The 18464-nt window shown below is 35.9% G+C and overlaps 1 protein-coding gene across 1 annotated transcript in view; it reads right to left on the bottom strand.

Annotated features, from left to right (window-relative positions):
• Nucleotides 1-18464, bottom strand: part of LOC134268024 (uncharacterized) — a 61885-nt gene that overhangs the window by 13608 nt on the left and 29813 nt on the right. The window contains 27 exon segments of the mRNA XM_062750227.1: nucleotides 305-376; nucleotides 939-1129; nucleotides 1381-1665; nucleotides 1881-1950; nucleotides 2363-2541; nucleotides 2754-2933; nucleotides 3152-3383; nucleotides 3486-3676; nucleotides 3769-4513; nucleotides 6054-6074; nucleotides 6565-6603; nucleotides 7908-8140; nucleotides 8722-9145; nucleotides 9386-9612; nucleotides 10428-10613; nucleotides 10615-13323; nucleotides 13587-13857; nucleotides 13937-14166; nucleotides 14330-14417; nucleotides 14628-14668; nucleotides 14979-15152; nucleotides 15465-15554; nucleotides 15952-16146; nucleotides 16368-16523; nucleotides 17062-17187; nucleotides 17587-17757; nucleotides 18100-18276. Coding sequence (XP_062606211.1) covers nucleotides 305-376; nucleotides 939-1129; nucleotides 1381-1665; nucleotides 1881-1950; nucleotides 2363-2541; nucleotides 2754-2933; nucleotides 3152-3383; nucleotides 3486-3676; nucleotides 3769-4513; nucleotides 6054-6074; nucleotides 6565-6603; nucleotides 7908-8140; nucleotides 8722-9145; nucleotides 9386-9612; nucleotides 10428-10613; nucleotides 10615-13323; nucleotides 13587-13857; nucleotides 13937-14166; nucleotides 14330-14417; nucleotides 14628-14668; nucleotides 14979-15152; nucleotides 15465-15554; nucleotides 15952-16146; nucleotides 16368-16523; nucleotides 17062-17187; nucleotides 17587-17757; nucleotides 18100-18276 — 7703 coding nt within the window.

The following is an 18464-nucleotide window of genomic DNA, read 5'->3' as shown; positions in this document are numbered from 1 at the left end:
GGTGGGTGGGAGGAAATAACCAAATCAATAAAATATTAAAACACTTGAGCTCAGAAGAATTCCCCATGCCAATGTGTTCAATACATTCAAATGTTCTATCATACAGTAAATAAGAATAGATATATGTATGTCCAATAAATAATAGGTGTACTAAATAAATGTCTTTTAAATTCTGAAAAATGTGTTTTTGTTAAAATGTGCATTCTGCATTTGAAAAAAAAATCATCTGAAGTGAAACCAAAGTGTAAAATGCGGAAAAGCTGTGCTATCAGAAAAGCAGCCATTGTTTACTGTGCAGATATACCTGTTTGAAATCTCGGCCATTCTTTGTCTGTTTCTCATATACTTTGACAGTATATAAAATTGATTGCTCAAGCTTAAAGTAATAAAAACTTAATGTTAAGACGTGCATTAAAGTACTCACACTGTCCATCTGCAGCATTAATGAGAAGCACAGTGATCTTTGTAGTATCGGTATTTTAAAGCAATTCAACATCTTATATGTACACCTACTAAACATGCTTTATAAGGGCTGTCTTTTACATGTTGTAAATAAGGAAAACAGATTTTTTACAATGAAAACTGTGATTACAAAATATAAAGGATATATTCTGAAGTCTATTAGAATTCGCTGAGTTAAGGGCATTCCACATGCTGTTTGACAAAGATTTTATTTCTTATATTGATTATATCAATATAAACTTTATACTTGTAATTTAAGCATCTCCTACTTTAACACATCATAAATAAAAGAAGTACATGTATAGGAGACCATGTAAATATTTTAGCTATGATTGACTTAAAATGCAATAGTGTGAAGAAGGACATAATACACAGTTATCTTTAAATATACAAAACAGAATGGATTCAATGACTGCATGCATACAAAGCAAACATCTACAAACATAGATCTAGAGAATGCATAACAAGATGCTAACCAGTGACATAACCTGGCCATAGAGGAAGTAGCCCAGGTAGATCTCGGCGTTCTCTATACAGCTGTTGTTGGCGTAACTCAGCACGTCAAGGCTGATCAGGCGCGAGGTGTTGTCTGTACAGGCTTTCCTCGGATCTGTGATGGCCACAGAAAAATTCAACACCACATTTCCATGTGCATTCATATCTGCCCCTGAAAGTGTATAGATAAAATTGCAAAGTTACTCTTATGTGTACTTTAACTCGTGTACCAGAAACAGAAATCATGATGGGATCAAATGAATACAAGATACAGTAATGCAATTTAAACAGATACAATTTAAACGACATTCACTTCAAGAATGTAAAATACAGTATATCACACAATAAATAGACTTTATCTTCTGGAAATATTCGTTTGGTGTTAAGAAGCGAAACAAAATTTCATGAATTGTGATCACTCACTTTTAGCCTCATAAAGAAAGTCACATGACCCTTCATTGCCATAAGTGTCGTTAGCCTTTGCTGTAATGTTGACAAAATGTCGCACAGGTATCACTCCTGGTGAAATTCCATGACCCAAGTGTTCTAACATAACGCTGTAGTTGATTCGATTGTAGAGGATACCACTGCGGTCCTGGGCGGTGACCACATTAGGGATTGCGGTGATGTTGGTCTGGTTGTAGATTGTATCGTATTTCTCTACCACCACTGTATCGGGGCATATCACGTCAGGCGGAGTGGTGTCCTCTATAAAAATCAACAACAAATAGAAACATTCCTAAACAATTCCTTTCTACTACGTCTTAAAAATTTAGGCATATGATGTGCATTTAATGAATTATTTGGTAATAGGTTAAACATATTTGCTAATTTCTTCTTTTAAAGGAACTTAATGAACAAAAAATCTTAAGGAATCATTAGACCAAACTGCATAAAGACTACGCTGTGTAGTAAGTGTATACCATAGAGTAGCTGGATGATACAGGTGGCTGTGTTATTACTCTGGTCAGTGGCCATAACTGTGATGTTTTGCTGTTAAAAAATATATACATATATATGAAAATGTTACAATAAAATCAGATGCTACAAACATCTCTCCCCCTAATTTATACAAATAACAACTTAAATAATGCTTATATGAGAAAATTCAATAAATTTAGCTGCTGAGATTTATTTAAAGATTCACTTTAATCTCATAAAGAGATAAAAGTTTTGCAGATTTATAAAGGTGATGGTAAAAAGACACAATTTTCAAAATCATAGAAAGTTTACAAAGATCTAAAAATAAAAACCAATCTCAATTCTGTCCTAACCAAGGAAAAAAAAGTTTAATATGGTCTTTTAAAAATCTTCCTACAGACATATAGTAGAGTCTCAATTGAGTTCCTCCTTAAGAACTGTGTATGTTTCAAAATAAAACATTACAGCACAGTAGATATATCACCTGTCCCTCAAACAGATAGGGTTGTCTGAGTATGTCTGCTGGGTAGTACTGGACGACAGGGGGGACTCCAGTGTTATCTGTGGCTCTGGGCAGGGAGACATTGACAGGCAAGGGACCCTTTCTTCCCATTGGAACCTTAAGGATGGAAAGACAAGGTCCAAACACTGGGGCTTGTTGATCTAAAAAAAAAATCATGGCCATGTATGCATGAAAAATAAAAGTAATTGATCAATCATTACTGATATAATTACGGTAATACAGTGAAATCTATTATGGGATATAGGTAAATTACTTAAGTACCATTGTCAGTACTCTCTACAATGTTATTATTTGAAATATTTAACCTGACATCACTACGGTTATATGACCTTGACACTGATTTACAACTAACCTTGACATTCCGGCGAGGCAGGTAGCCAGGAAGCAGTCACATCGCTGGAAGTGTTTTGTGCTACGCTACGTTTCTGTCGATGTTTCTCACCATGTTGCTCCAGGTTACCTCCCCTTAGCTGTGTAGCTATTCCCTGTACCAGAGATCTCTGGTAAATACTTCTTCTCCTTCTAATACTTCCTACAAAAGTTAGTATCCCATATACTATAGCAGGAAGTCATTAGTTTCAACCATCACTACTTTACATTTATTGATGAGAGGGCAGGAACCTATATACATGTACTAATTTTAATACATGTAACTTGCGACTACATGTAAATTGCTTGTATGATAATGCTTACTAGTATCCCCCTCTCTTTCGGAGCGGGGATATAAAAATTCTAATATATGATACATACCTTTTATACAGAGAAGGTTCTTGTCATCCCATGTATAGTTTGGTGCCATGCATAGAAAGCTGACATTAGGGTTGGTGAAAGGCCTTGATTGACTGACTGGGCAAGTAGAACTGATATGTTGTTGGAATCTCTGATACCCAGAATTCAACTTCTTATTAAACAAGAGCTTCAAACACTCCAAAGTACGGTTTATGTCCCATTCATACGGCAAAATACTCAAAGTCAGTTTGATCTACAATCCAAAACACAACATGTTAGCTCTGTAAAAATATGTATGTATAATAGGGACTCAAATGAGTTACTTCATGAATTTTAAGACAGAACTTTCTCACACCTGATTCCCGTAAATGTTGGCTTCAATCCCTTTAGTCATCAGTCGACACTCGCTAAAATTGGCTTCATTCTTGATCACATCATTCAGGTATCCCCTCAGCTGTAGTCTGAGGCTTCTCAAACAGGTCTGGCTGGGATCCACCACCCAGCTTATGTCGGTGGAAAAGTTCGATCTTAATACGGCTGATCTGTCTGTAAAAGAAAAGCAATTTGTAAGCACTGTACCTTCTTCAAATTCATGTCAAGATTTCTAAAGACTGAAAACTCTAAATGTTGTGACGTACCGTCAATACATCGTTGCAGTTGTTTATAGTAGAGATAGGAACCCAGACAGTGATCTTTCATATCCAGAGGGTCATTTTTTTCCCATGTCACGTTCCCACATTCCCTCGAGTTCTCTGTTGCCACCACTAGGGCCCCTGGAATGAACTCTCTACCCCAAAGGTGCCTGTGCAATTCCGTTGAAGCACAACCTGCATAATTTGCTTGCTCAGATGTAGCCATCAAAAGAACACTAACATTACCATATATTTCACTGAGACTGTTTTCACTTCGGAGATATCCAAGTTCACCGATGTTTTTGCTGATTGTTACCACCACATTATGATCCAGGCACATGTCATACAGGCGATCCCTTATAATCGTGACTTCTTGCCTCTCCAGTTGTTTCCGAATTGACCTTTGGAAAGCTAACCTACACTGAGACGAGCTTAAGCTTGCTGTAGCAACTGAGAAGGTCACCTTCATTTTATATTCTCTAGTTATCATGTAAAGCACAGGGATTCGATAGCAGCGCCGGGCTAGGTAATGGAATTTATAAGGACTCTGACATCCAATGTCTAGTGTATAACCTGAGTTCACATAATCTATGGTGTGACAAATGTTGGCAGGGATTGCTTTAACAAGGTTTGAGATGTTATTGGTAAAGCTATTATCCAGTAATGGTCTGAGACTGTTGTTGATGCAGTACTCCATGTCATCCACGGGGAAATTCCTGGACTGCAGCACAAAGGGCACCCTCAGTTTCATCTAAGTAAAACAACAAAAAACATTGACATTCTACACATGTACAACATGTCATGAGTATTTATATATCTGTATAAATTCTTAAAAAGTCAAAAGCCTTTTTCCCATCAGTAATTAAACTTTTACTAATCAATCCCTTCCTTCCAGAATAATACTTTTCATAACAGGTTTATAAATTCAAAACAAGTTCATAAAATTCATATAAAAATTTAAAAAGTTTATCAGAAAATTTAATGATGAGTCAAAGGTGCTGCATCTCCCAATCAGAGTGTTCTACGAGTGACAGTATGTCTGTATTCTAGTATCAGTAATGCAGCTAGATTTAGAACTAGTGTGAGGCACTGGCCAGGTGTAACAAGGTGCATTCAAATGTGGACAAGACCTTTATTCTCATGATTCCCTTTTTAGATCTGTGGGTATCTGTGAGAGTAGATGCTGCTATATTGTGAATATAAAATCAGTTCTCAGCATGATCAGGATTCTCATGCAAAGTAAGAAACAACTGCTTTTTCAATCAATATAGCTCTTAAGCTAGCACCATAAGTCGTTTCAAGTTAAGTTTAGTTTATATATCATGCTTCAAAACTCTCTTTCTTTTAAAATGAAAATTAACAGGAGGCCCATAGGCCACAATGTTTGAGCCACCTTGGAACTGCCATTTCTGAGGGGGGGGGGGGGGGGGGGGGATCGATCTTTATTCCAGTAAATCCAGTAAAAAAAAATATTGTGGGCCAACATACCCAAAAAAGTTTATGATACAATAAAATATTAGCTTTTGGTCCTTTATTATGGCCCATCTCTGCCTCTATGAACATGATTTAAACCTTTTGAATTTTTTACACCACCTACGAATGATTATTAATGGCCACATAATATATTCTTATGAAGAAATTTTAAAAAATAATTTTTTTGTACACATTCAAATCTAAAATTTGTGCTCCTTATTGAGGCTCAACCTTTCCCTCAAGAATCTGATTTGAATAAACTCAAATCTACACTTTGTAAACAATTCTTTTGCCTAGTTGTTCTTGAATTTTTTTTAAAGATGCCAACATTCACTAATCCTTAATAATCTTTCCTGGAAAGAGGGTTACTGTGTCAGGCTCTTCATCTAAACAAACTTGATTTCCCTTCACCAAAGCATAATTTGTGGCAAGTTTGTTTGAAATTGATCCTGTAGTTCTATTTAAAAAGTCTAAAATGTGAAAATATTTAGAGACAACACAAAGCAGATGGATGCCGGGCACCTTTTGATCAGAAAAGCTCACTTGAAAAAATGTACAGTCACTGTGAATTCAAAATCATAGATGAATCATTCGTAGCAAATAATGTCAAATACAGAGTCCAAAAATTACATGAAGAAAGTTAGAATTTCAATTCAGTGAACTTCAAAATTCTCAAGTTAGCATTTAAAATAGATTTCATGCTCAGTCAGTCTAGGTGCACTCAGTGATAAATCTATGCAGTAGACCTATATAAATGAGGCCTGTACAAGTCTGCATAGAAACATGAGCCCAAGACATGCCATGCAGTCCAGGTATACCTTGTTTGGTGGGGTAGTCGTCTACAAATAAAGCCGTGTAAAATAAAATAAATTTTATTTTGATCCAGAAAAATCTCTGAATTTTAAACATGCTGACATAAAGCTATAAAATATGCTTACAAGATGATTTAATGATACACTTAATACCAAATAAATTTGATGAAAAGGATATTAATAACAATATTTTTTGTTTTTGTTTATAAGTACATTCTGCATCATGTGATTTAAATGGGTGACTAATGCTACTGCTAAAAACATATATTTTTTTAAAATGGTGTATAAAGCAAGCAGAAAGCTTTGCACAGATTAGCATGCCAAGTGATGAGTTTGGATAACAAAGCATTATCATAGAATTCTCTATAATCCAAACCCATTAAGGTATCGCACAAAGCACTTGCAATGATTGGATCATAAAAAAAATATACCAATATTTTTTTTTCTCCAAGAAAGTAACTAAAAAGAGATCTACAAGCCAGATTGAGATTTAGGGTGGATACACTGAATAGCTTACCGTTTCGTTCTCCAAGAACCTAAGATCAAACTGCAGAGACTGCAAAGGGAATGTGTCCAGTCAGTTGTTAGTTTTTAACATTTATCTGAAGAAATACTGCACAATGGGTAACATACAATCTCCCGGGTTGATTTAATAGCTTTTATTTACCCAGTGCACAGTTCTTTGTCATTTATGATTATTATACCTCTACTCAGGCTCTAGTGATTTTTTTCCTTATATAACATTAGATCGTTAGATGTGACTAATTCACTAGAAATATTTAAGAATGGACTTATCAACATGTGTTAGTCAAGTGAGCTAATCCCTGCTTCGAAAACTAATTTCTGGTTATCCATATTCCTCTAGATTTTACTTTTACATTGGTATGATATGTGAATGGACTAATCCCGTGCGTTAGATCACTGAGCTAATCCCTGCTTTGAGATCAGGCTATCTGAATCCTCTACATTTTACGTTTGTATCGGTATAATAAAACAGTTAAAAGTATATCTAGTGGGAGTTAGCAAGATTCCAGTTCCCCTCAATCAAGACTACTTCCCTCCACTTTGCATCAGGAAATAGTCCTGGTCTTTGGGAACTGGAATCTTGCTAACTCCCTAAAGATATACTTTAACTGTATATTAAATAATGCAAGCAATTAAGCACCATGCAAAGAACCCAGAATTTCAACTGTCACACAAGCTGAAGGATGAAAAAAATCTTTTGTACAATATGTTTCTGATACAGTATTCAAGACAGCCAATTTTTGTCTTTTAGAACAAAGACAATTTTAAGACAGGCCCTTCATAAGACAAAGGGACCCCCTCCCACCCCCATTACCCAAAATTTAAAGAGCAGAAAAAAGTTTCAGGTATGGGATAAGACCATTAAATTCATTAAATTGATTTATACTCCCAGACCTTACTCCACAGATGCTTACTGTATTTATGCCAAAAAAATGGTTGATATTGGTTTGACTGTTCCAGAGATAAATTCAACATATTAAAAAACTCTTATTGACAAATGGAAAATGATGCCTAATGCACAGCACAAACACAGTTCGGTTCTGTTATGGGGAAAAAATCCTTTATTCTAAGCAGCCTGCTGAAAACCTAAAGCAACTCTGCCATAACTAGATGTTGACCTCAAGTCAATCTTAAGACGAAACAAAGAGCATGCAGATAAATATAACATTTTGAATGATTTCCAAATGCCTCCTTTTCTTATTTATTTTATACACTCTTATTCTCTTCTTGGCATGCTTTAGTAGTAAGAAATAATTAGTATTTTTCCAAACAAGTAGTAAATGTCAACAAGACGAATGAAAACTTGAATTTGAGGCCACTTTTAAAATGACAGACCTGGTTTGTCGTTGGGTCGTGAGAGAATCTGGACATGGTGTTGAGGAGCTTGACGTCTGTGATGTGGTCGCAGTCTGGTAAGTGAGGGAAGATCTGTTGAATAGCCGCACTGGTCTGCTGGACGGCCTGCTCTACATCTTCACGCAATCTCTTCTTACAATCTTCTGTTAACCCCTCACTTTGTAGGGTGAAGTTATACTCCAGGATAAAGAATGGAGTCTGGTCTGGTTCAACTGGAAAATGGAACAAACATTAGCACAAAAAGGAACACTGGGGAATGAAAAGTAGACATGTATAAACATATAATTGATACTTATTTATTTGCCGACTGGGTAGGTTATGAAACTCGATATATCCAAAAAAGGGGGGTTTACAATTAATCATGAAAAATACAGTAGTCTTGCTTTGGATGGAGAGAAAGAGTCAAAATACAACAAGGTAGATTTCTACAATTGTCATATTAATATGCATATCATGCAGCATGCATATCTAAAAGGGACAGAGGAAATTGTAACCAAGAAAACATGCATCATTCTACTTAAAAGAAATATAGAAATACATGTAATAATTATAAAAACAAATCTGTATACATAATTTTTATAATTTGCTTGATTATAAATGAACACATGATCATTCTGGAATATAGAAGACTGAAATTTACTTCCAGTCCACTGAATTCTAAATAAAACAGACACAGGTGTAAACAAAATGTACATAATATGTATGGAAATACAATAAACAAACACCAATTTATAAAAAAAAATAAAATAAAAATAGTGACAGATACGAAACATGAAGCCGTTTGTTAGCTAACCAGGTGTCTGTGAGGTGGAGGTCGGAACCACAATGCTGGTAGAACTCGGGACAGTGGTGGTGGTGGAGACTACAGGAGTGGTGGTACTGGTGGTTTCCAGTCGTGGTACCGTCTGTATCACCACCTCGGGCTGGGTGTCGGCCCGTGAGTCTGGGCGGTAGAAGGACGCCGCCAGGTTCTGGAGTCTCAGTTTACAGAGATGCTGGGCTGCGTCATAGCTATAGTTGTCACTCCCGCACATCCAGGTATACTCTTTGGACAGTGTGCGACTTGAGAAGGGATAAATAGAGGGACAGGGTTGATTGTTCTCAATTTCATTAAATAAACTCTCTACTTTGGAGTTGATGGTGCCATTGACAGCCATAGCACAAGTTTCCACTGGAGTCTGGCTACCCATGAAACCAATTTTCAAAATGAAAATAAACTGGAACAAGAAATTAATTGCAAAATTTGAAATTTAAACATACTGTGATCAAGAAATGTTTTATATGTGGAAATTTTTTTGTGAAATTTGTGACATTAAAGTTTCATTAAATTTACTGTTTAAAAAATATGTATTTTTAAAAATTCAGTAATTGAGATATTGGAAATCCACAAAACTTCATATTTTTAGAATATTATTGGCTAATCCATGCCTTAGAGCTTTTTTCAGGCCAGTTCTTACCTCTTGGTATGGATCAGTGATGTAGGGCCTCTCTCGAGTTACTGACAAAGTAACCCCTTTACAGGATTTCCTATTAGCGGAATCTGCCATTGCATTATCAACTGCTTTTCTGCTGCTATCAAGATTGCTAACATATACATTTTCCAAACTCTGTTGGCAGGTAGTATCTTGAGGATATGCTGGATATTTGTAAGTCCAATAAATCCCATAATGCAGAGGTAGAAGAGCTAAAAAAATACATGCATACAAATTGTCTGTTATGGAAACCAAAATTCTGCATTGAAATCAGACATTTCTTGGTATAATGTGTATTTATTTTTTTTTTTATACTTATCCATGAGTTAATACTTATTTTAGTCTAAGATGAGGTAAAAATGATTTTCAAAAAAAAAATATATATAGTCTTGCAAATTTTTATATTGGACAGGTATCAAAATGGACTGAGGGTTAAATTCTGATTACCTGACTTGTTCACCTAAAGATCATCAAAATTTTTTTGCCAGCTTATTGAAACAAATTTAAAGATAAAAAAAACACAAACATGTAAACTTTTATGTTGAAAAGCCCTGTCATGCTAATATTTTCCTGTTACAATGACACAAGATCACTGTACTCTTACAATAACTTATGATAATCCACTGACTCTACAAACAGGCATCACTTCATGCTCATCATTCCGACTTAATTCTGTTACATGTCAATCATGCTAATTGTTGATTTCATATGTATGCATGCTTTATTGGGAGACATATAAGACACATACAAAATATAAAAAAAACCTTGGAAATAGCATATTATGTTAAGTTAAAATTAACCTTAAGACCTAACAGATGGTAAATTTTGAACTTTATCATTGGTCATAGTTTAAGACTTTTTCATTGAAATGGCCAAATATTTGTTACACACTGAACTATGACTGAGAAAATAATGCAGCTAAACCACTAAAATCTACACAATGCAGTGGATTCTCCATTTCTTCCTGAACTATTTTACCCTATGTTAGACAATTTAACCTATGTTAGATAAAACTATAAAATCTTACAGGCAGCCAATGTTGTTCCTGGTGTTGTTGTTTCAGCTATCAGTGGTTCGGTTGTTGTTGTCTGTGCAGTAGTAGTAGTAGAAGTTGTTGGTACATATGTGCTTGTGGTGGGTGTTTGAGAAGTATTTGTGAGTGAAATTGTATAAGACAAATCAGAAGTTGGAGCCACTGTTGTTGTGGTTGTTGAAGCTACTGTTGTTGTAGCTGTTATTTGAGCCTCTGTTGTTGGGCTGGTTGTTGTTCGTTGTTGTTGGAGCCTCTGTTGTTGTTGTTGTTGGAGCCTCTGTTGTTGTGGTTGTTGTTGGAGCCTCTGTTGTTGTGGTTGTTGTTGGAGCCTCTGTTGTTGTTGGAGCCTCTGTTGTTGTTAGAGCCTCTGTTGTGGTTGTTGTTGGAGCCTCTGTTGTTGTGGTTGTTGTAGGCACCTCTGTTGTTGTAAAAGCCTCTGTTGTTGTTGTGGATGTTGTTGGAGCATCTGTTATTGTAGGAGCCTCTGTTGCGATTGATGTTGTTGTTGGAGCCTCTGTTGTTGTTGTTGGAGCCTTTGTTGTTGTTGGAGCAACTGTTGTTGTGGTTGTTGTAACAGCCTCTGTTGTTGTTAGAGCCTCTGTTGTGGTTGTTGTATGCACCTCTGTTGTTGTGGTTGTTGTAGGCACCTCTGTTGTTGTGGTTGTTGTTGGAGCCTCTGTTGTTGTGGTTGTTGTTGGAGACTCTGTTGTTGTTGAAGCCTTTGTTGTGGTTGTTGTTGGAGCCTCTGTTGTTGTTAGAACCTCTGTTGTTGTGGATGTTGTTCTTGGAGCCTCTGTTTGGGTTGGAGCCTCTGTTGTTGTAGGAGCTTCTGTTGTTGTAGCCTCTGTTGGGGTTGTTGGAACCTCTGTTGTGGTTGTTGTTGGAGCCTTTGATGTTTTTGGAGCCTCTGTTGTTGTTTTTGTTGTTGGAGCCTCTGTTGTTGTGGTTGTTGCTGGCTTTTCTGTTGTTGTGGTTGTTGTGGGAGTTTCTGTTGTTGTGGTTGTTGTAGCAGCCTCTGTTGTTGTGGCTGTGGTTGTTGGAGCCCTTGTTGTTGGAACCTCTGTTGTTGTGCTTGTTGTTGGAACCTTTATTGTTGTAGTTGTTGTTGGAGTCTCTGTTGATGTGGTAGTGGTTGTAGCCTCTCTTGTGGTTGTTGTTGTTGGAGTCTCTGTTGTTATTGGAGCCTCTGTTGTTGTGGTAGTGGTTGGTGCCTCTGTTGTTGTGGTTGTTGTTAAAGCATTTGTTGTTTTCAATGTTGTTGTTGGAACCTCTGTTGTTGTGGTTGTTGTTGGAGCCTCTGTTGTTGTTGGAGCCTTAGTTGATGAGGAAGTTGTTTGAGCCTCTGTTGTAATGGTTGTTGTTGGGGCCACTCTTGTGGTGGTTGATGGAACCACTGTTGTCTTGGTTGTTGTTTGAGCCTCTGTTGTTGTTATCTCTGTAATTCTGGTAGTTGTTGGAACCACTGTTGATGTGGAAGTTGTTGGAGCGTCTGTTGTTTTAGTTGTTGGTGGTGCCTTTGTTGTTGCTGGAGCTTCTGTTGATGTTGGAGCCTTTGTTGTTGATAAAATTGTTGAAGCCTCTACTGTTGTGGTTGGAACTTGTGTTGTTGTTGGAGCCTCAATTGTTGTGGTTCTGGTTTGAGCCTTTGTTGATGAGGATGTTATTGAAGTCTCTGATGTTTGAGCAGTTGTTGGAACCACTGTTGATAATGGAGTCTCTGTTGTTATGGATGTTGTTGTTGGAGCCTTTGTTGATGTGGTTGTTGTTTTTGGAGCCTCTGTTACTGTGGATGTTGTTGTTGGAGCCTCTGCTGTTGAAGTTGTTGTAAGAGCATCTAGAGCCTCTATTGTTGTTGGAATTGTTGTTGGAGCCTCTGTTTTTGTTTGAGTCTCTGTTGTTTTTGTTGGAGCCTCTGTTGTTGTTGGAGCCTTTGTTGTTGTTGTTGGAGTCTTTGTTGTTGTAGCCTCTGTTGTTGTTGTTGCAGCCTCTGTTGTTGTTGTTGGAGCCTTCGTTGTAGTTGTAGTGGTTGGAGCCTCTGTTGTTTTTGTTGCAGCCTCTGATGTTGTTGTTGGAGCCACTGTTGTTGTTGTGGATGTTGTTGTTGGAGCCTCTGTTGTTGTGGATGTTGTTGTTGGAGTCTCTGCTGTTGAAGTTGTTGTATGAGCATCTAGAGCTTCTGTTGTTGTGGTTTTGCTTTGATCTATTGTTGTTGAAGATTTTAGCATTGAAGATGTTGTAAGAGTCTCTGTTGTAGTTGTTAAAGAAGCCTTTTTTGAAGTAAGATCTGTCAATGTTAAGGTTGTTGAATAAGGCTCTTTTGATTTTGTAGCAGCATCTGTTGTAACAGTTTCTGTTGTCTTGGTAGATAGTGCCTCCGTAGAAGTGGTTGTTAAAACTGTTTGTGAAGGTAAAAACGTTGTGGTTGATGCTTGCAATTCTCCTGTAACTTCTGTCATTGCCTCTGTGGTTGCTGTTGTTGATTTTGTTGTTGCAGGATTAAGATTTTCTGTTGTACTTATTACAGTTGTTTGTATTGATGAAGATGTTTGTGGGGGTTTTGTAGATAAGTCTGAAACAGAGTCTGAGTAAGGAAGTGAAGTTGTGTTTAAGAACAGTGTGCTGCTTTCTGCACTAGTTGAAGTTGTTTGTTCATTTATAAATGTGGTTTTAGTTGTTATTTGTTCTGTACGTGCACTAGTTGATGACAATGTGTAATCTTGTGTAAATGTTACAGTTGTGACCACTTCTGCTGGTTCTTCAGTGGTAAGAGTACTTTCAGTCCTTTGATCCTCTGCTGCAGTAGTTGATAATATGGTTGCAGTAGATTGAGATGTAAGAGGTGTAGAAATGGTAGAAGTTATTTCAACAGGCTCCTCTGTATCTAAACATTCTTAAAATCAAACAATAAATGTCAAATGGCATGCAACACTTTATACTGGCACCATATCAAAATAAACTATTAGTTATAATCTACAGGGGAATGACCAGATAAAAAAGACCACAGCCAGAGACAAAGAAAAGATGCATATACAAATATAATTCTCATTCCACTCCAAGCAATTTAGTAACAGAAAATATCAACAATTAGTACTTCTAGAGTTACATAAAAGAGAAGAGATAATTTTTTATATGTATAGGATATATAAATCTTACCAGTGACTTTCCGACATGTAGGAACCAAGGCGTCGTCTTGGCAGCCATCCGTCCGACCTTGTAGAGTGAAGTCTGCTGGACATTTCCAATCCTGAACCCTCTCCAGAAACTTCTTCTCTGGTGTTGCCGAGTCTTTATTAGCCAGCGTTGGACAACCTGCTACAGTTATTTGCCAGTGTATACTTGCTGGTGTGCTCTGTATGATGTCTGATGAACAACTGCACACCGCTAAGCCAGAGCCTCTCAGTGTTATTGATGTCCCAAGAGTGATCTGAAAATCAACAAAAGTTGCAGCAAAAATAGCATGTAATGGTTAACTTTCAAAAGCAAACATTTCTACAAAGCTTTACCTCAGAGCCAGAAAAGTTTATCTTGCTGGAGTCTAAAACATCCAAGTGCACTGAGGAACAGGCAGGCAGGTTACGAATGCTTTCATTATATTTGGTCGCTAACACATCTCCGTATTTTTGGGCACATCCTGCATTGATGTTGTTATCTCCCTTGAACTTGACCTTTAACAACAGCAAGAGGTCAGGAATAGTGGTTTCCTCTGGTAAGGCACAAGTGGAATGAGTAGACCCTGAAAAATCATAACAATTAGTTAATTTTAACAGAGTTCTAATACAGGTAAGTCCTTCTCAACATAATTTTAATGCAAATTAGAATTCCTTTTTTCAAAGAATTCTAAAACAGGATAAAAAAGACTAATTTAAACAAGTGTAACAGATTTAACTGACAGTTACCTATGAGAGAGTAACCTTTCTGACAGGTGTATGAAATTCTGGTCTTTGGCCCTCCAAAGACCCCAGACATCCCTGGCAGGTCTTTCACCTATATACCACACAGCACGAAATGAAACGGGAGAGGAGAAATTGGGTGACCAGAACATTCCATCCCAGGCCCCCTATCCGGTAAGGTGCTCCAAAAGCTATCTAGCCACCACTATCATATTCTCTTAAATAAGCAGATTTAACTGACAATTACCTATGAGAGAGTAATTTCATCAGGTTATTAAATTTCTTCCAATCATACTTTTTATACACCACCATTGAAGGGCACAGTGGGTGTAGAACATTCCATCTCTGTTAAAAAAGTAGACAGTGTCATATTCTCTTAAATAAGCAACTGATACATCTTCTTTATCTCAATTTCATCAATTATTATTTTCTAATCATACTTTTTATACAGCTCTCCTGACTAAACCTGAGAAATACCTTTTTGTTCTCTGTTTACCGACACATATGTTTCTGTTAATAACTTAATACCACTCATCAACACAAGTGGTACTGTTACTACTTAAGTACACATATGGTGCTGTTACCACTCAAACATGTGGTATATTTACCCCTCACTTAAACATATGGTAAGGTTACAATCACTATGACCACTCACCTACACATATGGTACTGTTACCACTCCAAACTCCATTTCCTTGACAGTGCCTGACCTTTGACCCCATCAGAGTGTAACCACACTGGCAGCTATAGGTAGCCACTGACCCATAAGATACACCTGAATAATTCACAAATCCATGGACTGGCTCTACTGGTCTTATACATGTCTTTGCTAAAATGAAGAATAGAACAATGCATTAAAGTTACTCAATCTATGTCAATATATATTATTGTTAATTTTACAAAAATAGTTACCACTTACAGTCATCATTCTTTCACATAATCTTGTAAGATTTCAAAATTTATTGATAGTCAAAAATATATCCTATAATGAAAGTGATAATATCTAAAAAGTAATCTTTCTTTAACCCAAGATGACAAAAAATATCCCATACGTATGAAATTTGTGTTGTCATATCCAATTCATTAGTTTGTTAAGGATTTCAGACACACACTTTCTATAGCTGGGTATACAAAGAGTAACCTTCTGCAGTATATCCATGAAGCCTCAATAGATCTCGGTCATAGTAAACATAGCCATTCTCTAATGTTGGAAGAGTTTCACACAGTTGATCTAAGTGAAAGAAAATAACAGTGAGTCAAGTTTCAACAGCCTACTTTAACTTTGATACAGATAAATCATAAATTATATGCTATTAAGATGTTTATATCTTATATATATACTGAATGGTATTTAAAAAATTTAGCTTATTTATTTTAAAATTTTAGCTCTAAGGCATCAAGGATATTTGGATATAAATCTTTTTTTTTCCATTTTCTTTGAAAAATTACCAACAAAAAAAAATCATATAAAATAATTTCAACAGCCTAATTTAACTTTAATATGTAGATTATCATAAATTAAATGCTATTAAGATGTTTATATTTTATATTTAATGAACGGTATTTTAAAAAAATTTATAGGTTCTTTCAAAATCTAGACCTTAAAACAGTGTATATTTAATTGTTACCTATACAGCTGTCGATGTTATAAGACCACGTCCCATTGGCCTGGCAGTAGATGGTGGTGGTGTTCCACAAGGGAAGAGTTCCAAAGGGACAGTAGATAAACATTGAGGTGGGGTAGATATAAGTATTATCTGGCAGCTTGGTAGTGTTGGCAAAACCTCTCCCTCCATTGGACACGTTGAAGGCTGGACATGACACTGAAAAAGAATATCATTGGGTATCATAAACATTTAGCAAGAAAGTTAGATTGTTCAATATTGATTGAGTTATTATTTCACTGTCTTCCTTTTTTAATCTACATTTTCATGAAAATATAATACTGCAAACATATACAGTCATTATAAAAACTGCTTTTCTTTTAGGAAATTTTTAAAAATTCTAAGTCTACTTTATATTTCTTTACAAGAGTAATCAATACCTATACAGGTTTTGTTGGGAATAAGCACTCTTTGGTTCAGGACGATGACGTCATTTCCACTGTAGAGTTGATAGCCAGGTTTACATTCACAGATATAGCCCCCCACTGTGTTATTACACCGGTGATCACAAACATCACTCTCACACTCATTAATATCTACAAAAGCGTGCATGATGAATGTCATATTCCTAATTGTATACTATCTAATAGATGTAATAAAATTTATCATTTTTAGCTAACAACTTAAAAATTTATTACATATAATCTTTCATGCTTTTAAAATTTTAATAGCTACACAAGTTAATTTGTAAATTTTGGACTGGGGAAAGCTTATGCTCCATAGCTCAATGTTCAGAGGTTTATAAATAAATCTTTTAAACTGTTACAATTAACCCATTTAATAGTAGTATAACTTGGGTAGCTCGTAAATTCATTTTCTCTCATTAAGTGTAAAAAATAAGAAAATTTTCCTTCAAAAATGACTTAAATTGCAAAACATCTACAAACTACATCATGCAAAATGACAAATATTTGACAGGTCATATTGTGATGTAAGCAATGCAGGCTATTGCAATATACACTTATTTTTTTAATCCAATCAAATGACATTTTACAAATACAATAAAATTGAATGATCATATTTGAAAACTTGGTATGATAATAGTCTTGGAACTATCATACTTAACCTACATACCCTGACATTCGTTCGATGTTTCATTAAGTTTCTGGTAGCCATGTGAACATCTACACTGGTAACTCCCCATCACATTGTGACACATGTGGGGGTAACACAGGTCTCTATTCTCACACTCATTTACATCTACAAAGACACATTGTGATATGTGTGTAGCTGCATGCATGCATACATAATTAAGTCTTTTTACAATCATTAACATTTACAAAATGGGCTAATAAATAGATTATAATGCATTGAACACACACACATGCATACATAAGTCCTTTACAATCATTAACATTTTTTAAAAATATAATGCATTGAAACACAAAGCTCCATATTCTAAATATTGCTGAACACATGAAAAATGACAGATATCTTATATTTCAAAGCTGGATTTTTCTTTCCTATGCAGATCAAGGCCCTTGATTCACTTTGAAAAATGATAGGTGATAGCTTATTTGACATTCCAAAAGTTGTTAATGTTTCAAAAAACATTTCAATGGTACACTAGAATTGAAGTGAATTTTTAATAGGATTTACCTGTACAGGAGGGTAGATTGGACTGGTAGGTTCCATCCAGGTAACAGCTGACACTTTGGGGGCCTTGTAGTTGATAGCCAGGGTTACAGGTCACCTGGACAGAAGTCCCGCCCACCGGCTGGACCACACTGGTACGTCCATTACTGATAGGCAAGTAAGGGCACAGGGGGGCTGAAGAGAAAAACATCAGTATATATATATATATTGTCATGACAGAGTTTTGAAGCTATAAAATGTAATTTTTTTGTAGGTGAGGCAGAGGGGGACTGAAGAGAAAAAAGTTGATTTATTTACCATAAAATGAGGTTATAGCATTCATGCTTGTAAGGAATTGACACTTACATAATTTTTATCCCCTGTGACTTTAAAATATATTATATACTTAAAAGATCTAACAATTTACATATATATAACCAAATTTTTTGTTATAATTGTGTTTTAAAATTGTTATGGCACATAGCTTTAAAACACAATTTTTTAAGCTTTGATATAAATAAAACTAATATTACTTACGTGCACACTTTGGCATTAGTGAAGACCATTGTCCATTATCTTGACAAACAATTTCTGAGGCATTAACAAGTCGGTAGTTCTCTCTACATATGAAGTAAACCTTCTGGCCATAAGAGGGATCAAAGTCATAGATAATTGATCCATTCTGCAGACTGTCTAACTTTGGACATCTGACTTCTAAAATAAGAAAATAAACAGAAAGCAAAATTTATTTCTATCCATGATGGTGGTATTAAAACTGGTAAGAAAGAGTTCTTGGTTACAAACCTAATGCATAAACCTCTCACTTATTTCATGAAATGGCAAATTTTTCTATTGATATTATTCCAAGATTAGAGAACATTGATTATAGGGTAACACACTTG

This window comes from Saccostrea cucullata, unplaced genomic scaffold (genome assembly GCF_032062105.1).
Source record: "Saccostrea cucullata isolate Sc308-1 unplaced genomic scaffold, CSIRO_AGI_Scuc_v1 ctg416, whole genome shotgun sequence".
Lineage (NCBI taxonomy): Eukaryota > Metazoa > Mollusca > Bivalvia > Ostreida > Ostreidae > Saccostrea > Saccostrea cuccullata.
Note: the sequence above shows the minus strand (reverse complement) of the source record. Positions and strands in the feature narration are given on the sequence as shown.